Consider the following 4,238-nt stretch of genomic DNA (forward strand, 5'->3'; position numbering starts at 1 on the left):
AAAAAGGGGGGAAAAAAAAAAAAAAAAAAAAAAAAAAAGCCATTACACAGCAGACAGCGCATACAACACGTTAGTACATTTTTGTATGTAGATTACTTTAAATTAATAATGGGGGAGCTTAGAAACTGTCATAGTCTTTCTTGTCTTTTTTGCCTTCACCCTCGAAGCTGTCTGTTCCATCACTGTTGTCACGGCGACGCTTGCGACTGTTGCGGATGTTGAAGCGAGGGTTTATCTGCGGCAGAGGATCCATGCCCAACACTTTGTGGATCTGACGGAATGCCAGCAACCTCAGAGCAAACTGAAACACAAAGTGGAAACCTCATTTCTCCCTGTTAAAACCACCTGAAGCCTGTTATGCTAATTGAGACATGAAGAAATTAGACTGGAGAGTTGATGTATAAATGTAAGAGCTTGTACTTGGGCACTTGAGGTGATGTCCTCTCTCTGTTGCTCTCCCATAGACGTCAGAGTGTCAACAGGCTTCTTTTCACAGGGATCCACCAGTCCTGGTCCACCTGTTAAAGGAAAACCCTTCATCTCATTATGTGCTCCTTGAGAATTAAAGGAAGTTTGAATATATACATATCACACTGAAGCATTTCTTGTCATTGCAACACTTACTTTAAGAATTTTAAGGTGGTCATTGACGTTGCACATTTTGAAAACCCTACAGTGATGGATTTCATAACTTATAGGTTACAGTAAGACTGAACTCTCAAGTTTTTAAATGTAGTTTTTGATTCTAAACTACCTACTTCCATCAACCATAAAACATAATCACTGGAATTAAATGATGTTAAAATAGAGAAACTCAGAAAGAGTCTGACACAACTCTGCTGTATTGATATTTGTATCAGTGCTGTGGAAATGGGCCCTATACTATACAAGTGAGCTGCTGTAGACTAGACAGTTCCACCTTCCCTTCAACGCAACACAAACTGCTATGTGTAAAACCAGCAAGTAGGTGTGCCCCTCATCCAAACCAGTGATAAACATGGTACCTAAAGCAAACTGCCGGGGGTAGAAAACGGAACAGTCCAGCACACAACCTGCACAACAACGAACTTTTCACACCGATTCAGCAAACAGGATACGTTTTTAGTGAGCTCTGAGGTGCAGATGCACATCTTTTCTAATATAACCCAGCAGGTCAGCACATTCCGTTACCTTTGGACAAAGCAAGGTTAGCAATTTCCCTGTTTCCAGTTTTTGTGCTAAGCTAAGCTAATGTGTTATGGCTGTACCTACATATTAAATGGACACATTAGATCACCAGGGCTCATTAGCAAAACCAAAATTGAGCCATTTCTGTCAAAGCACAGGATTTCTTGAAGAGAATTATATTAAATATTATGTTATGTTCTCGTTACTGCCAAAAGACAGGACAGCTAACCTTTCAGTTATTATTTTGTCCACAAACAGAACTGCATTTTTTTGCCTGAAAGACATGACAAGAGCCCAGTAATACAACATAAGTGTAGCAGTGAATGATAACTTACCGGGGAGTAAAATCCCAGACGAAATACATTCAAAGACCCGTCTCAGTGCATCACCTGGGCTGAGTGGGGCAGAGGCGCTACTGATGGCCTTTTCAACAAGCAGCTCCATGGCCTGAACACAGTGAACATTGAGGATAGTTCAGACACCTGGCAACACTCACATCTCATTACTATTCAGTTTTTAAACCAGGATTACACTGTGATAACAGTAACCGTTTAACATTTAAAAACAGTTTATTTAAATGATACGCCATATATGCAAAAATCAACAAATAACACAATAACCTGTCTCATCATACATGATGACACTGGAAAATTAACCAGCTATAGTTTGCTGCTTTGTACCTGTAGTTTTGGGAACTAGGATCAGAATCTCAAAGACGCATTGCTCCCACTCCCCCACATGCTTTTGTTTCAGGTGCTGGATCAGGTTTGCTGTGATGTAACTGTTAGTACCCAACAGAGCAGCGTTTCTCACAGGGTGAGGATTGTGGTGGTGGCCGGTGCATTGTGTGACCAATGTATATGCAGAGAGTCATGCAGTTTAGTTTTATATAGTTACAATTTACAGATTTCCCATAAATGCCTCACATGCAGACTACTGGTAGACGCTAACTGGCCAGCTGCGCACAGAGAAGCCTCTGGTCCCCACTTATTAACAGAAGTTACAGCAAATCATTTCCATATCCCTGATGTAACATGACTACCTTTCTTTGGTTTTATTAAGCTTGTTTTTGACTGGGGTTAAAGCTCAGATGTGCTGTGGCTCCAAGGAACCAGCGACAGTCTACTGGTGTAACTGCTGGTGCTGGTGTCCCTAACCCAGTCCCCGATAAAACTGCTCGTCTCCCTTTGAAACTCAGCAATGTAAACCAAATGGGGGCCAGCTGAGTCTACAGTTAGAGCTCGTCTGGAGTCATGTCCAGTAACTAGTATTTCTATCTCATAGTGCTCCACCCTCAGGCAACAGGCCTTGCCATTACCTAACACAGAAGGCAATGGCTAGGGTGTGGGGGTGGAGCTGGGGCGTTGTGACCAGTGCCATAAAGGCACACCAGTTAAAAGAGAAATGCACCATCAAAATTAAATAACACTCAATAATTTATAGGTCTGATTCTGGATAGGACAGCATCTGGACCTGACCCACCTATTAGTGTCCTCAGCCCTAGTGGAATGCACACCGAGGCCCACCGGGGGAGTATGAGCCATGACTTTATAGCTTCTGTGGATTGCACCGCACATCCAATGAGCAATTCGCTAAGACACTCCACCACGTGCCACAGCTGACAAACAGCTGACTGGACTTCCTCAGGCCAGCTGTGCGGTCCATGTATCAGCAGAGTGTTGTAAAAGCGCCTCTCCTCCTCACTACTGTGAGGTAAAGGAGAAGAAGTTGAATGAGCCTCAACCAGAAGGAAGTGATGACCTTGGGCTTACAGGATGGGTTAGGTCGCAGTTCTACTGCGCCCATAATCACAGACAAACATGCAGGAGGGACGACCCGTAGAACACAGGGGTCCCCTGCACTCTTAGCAGAAGAAAGCATCGGGAGGGGCTCAGTCTTAACTGACACCAACTTAAGGTCTGCCTACCCAGCAGTTCAAGACAAACAAGGATGGAGCTCACCCTGCAGACCCCTTGCATGAAACACTTGACCAGTGGATGGCTCCTGGCCATGAAACTGCCCCAACCAATCCTTGCAGAAACTCAAACACACCTTGAAGCATGCAATAATTTAGGTTGATGGCCCTGAACTCACACCACTCAGCAAAAACATGCCAAGGTGATCCATAAACCCTGGATGTAGAGAATCATGGAGATCACTATAGCTGGCAGGCACAGCTCCCTCAAGTCTGGGAACCATCTGACATCCAGACCCTCTAGTGCCAACACAATGACCGATAACCACTGCATCCAGGTTCTGTGAAGCAACAGCACCATAGCCTAAAGGCTGGAAAGACAGCAGGCCTGCGGACCACATCACTCCGAGCCTGGCGGACACACAAACCACCAGTCGGTTTCTCATGTGTAGCAATCCCAGGTGCACAACTGTCGCCGCCATCATTCACAACAGTGACATGAACCTCCCTGCCATTACCTTAAATGCTGTTTCCATCAAATAAGTCAGCTGTAACAGCGCAGTCAGGTGGATCACCAGCTCCATGTGGTTTCCTGCTCTGAGGAAGTTTTGAGGAAGTTGACGAGGTTGACGAAACGGACCCCTCAAAGGGGTTAACCAATAATAAAGCTTGGTAGAAGGTGGCGCAAAAACGAAGTAGAACTTAATTCAATTTTTGTGAACACTCAAGTCTCTGTACATTTCAGTGTTTTTTTGGGCTAACCTTCACCAGGGTCTGCAGAGATGTAGATACTAGTATTTCCATACCATTGGCTTGAGGGGTGGCCCAACCCCCAACAGGAAACCCCACCCCTCACTCAGATAGCAAAACAAATCCAGCCCATACCTCGGCCACATGCTCTTCTGGCTCAGTATATGCCTGGTTCCAAAGCCCAAATCTGGCCCATATATAGCATGATTGTCACATGCTACTTCCACATCTGGTTCAATTCTGGTGTGCACAGAAGGTCTTCTGACCGTCAGCCAATACTGGAAAATAGCTGCAATTTGCCCAGATGTGGAAGTATATAGGCCAGACTCGGCCCAAGGCCCCAGGCCTATATTGAGCCAGAAGTTTCATGTCGTAAAGTTCTTAGACTTCCACCTAAATAGTTTCA

General features: G+C 44.8%; 1 protein-coding gene across 1 annotated transcript in view; it reads right to left on the reverse strand.

Annotated features, from left to right (window-relative positions):
• The window catches only part of zfr (zinc finger RNA binding protein), a 29,679-nt gene continuing 25,441 nt past the window's right edge, over window positions 1-4,238 (reverse strand). The window contains exons 18-20 of the mRNA XM_023420234.2: window positions 1,503-1,614; window positions 421-518; window positions 1-301 (exon numbers count right to left, since the gene is read on the reverse strand). Of these exons, the coding sequence (XP_023276002.1) occupies window positions 119-301; window positions 421-518; window positions 1,503-1,614 (393 nt within the window). The 3' untranslated portion in view covers window positions 1-118. The remainder of the gene's footprint in view (window positions 302-420; window positions 519-1,502; window positions 1,615-4,238) is intronic.

Source organism: Seriola lalandi, unplaced genomic scaffold (genome assembly GCF_002814215.2).
Source record: "Seriola lalandi dorsalis isolate HSWRI2012SDOR001 ecotype SW California unplaced genomic scaffold, Sedor1 jcf7180002054630, whole genome shotgun sequence".
NCBI classification, from domain to species: Eukaryota; Metazoa; Chordata; class Actinopteri; order Carangiformes; family Carangidae; genus Seriola; species Seriola lalandi.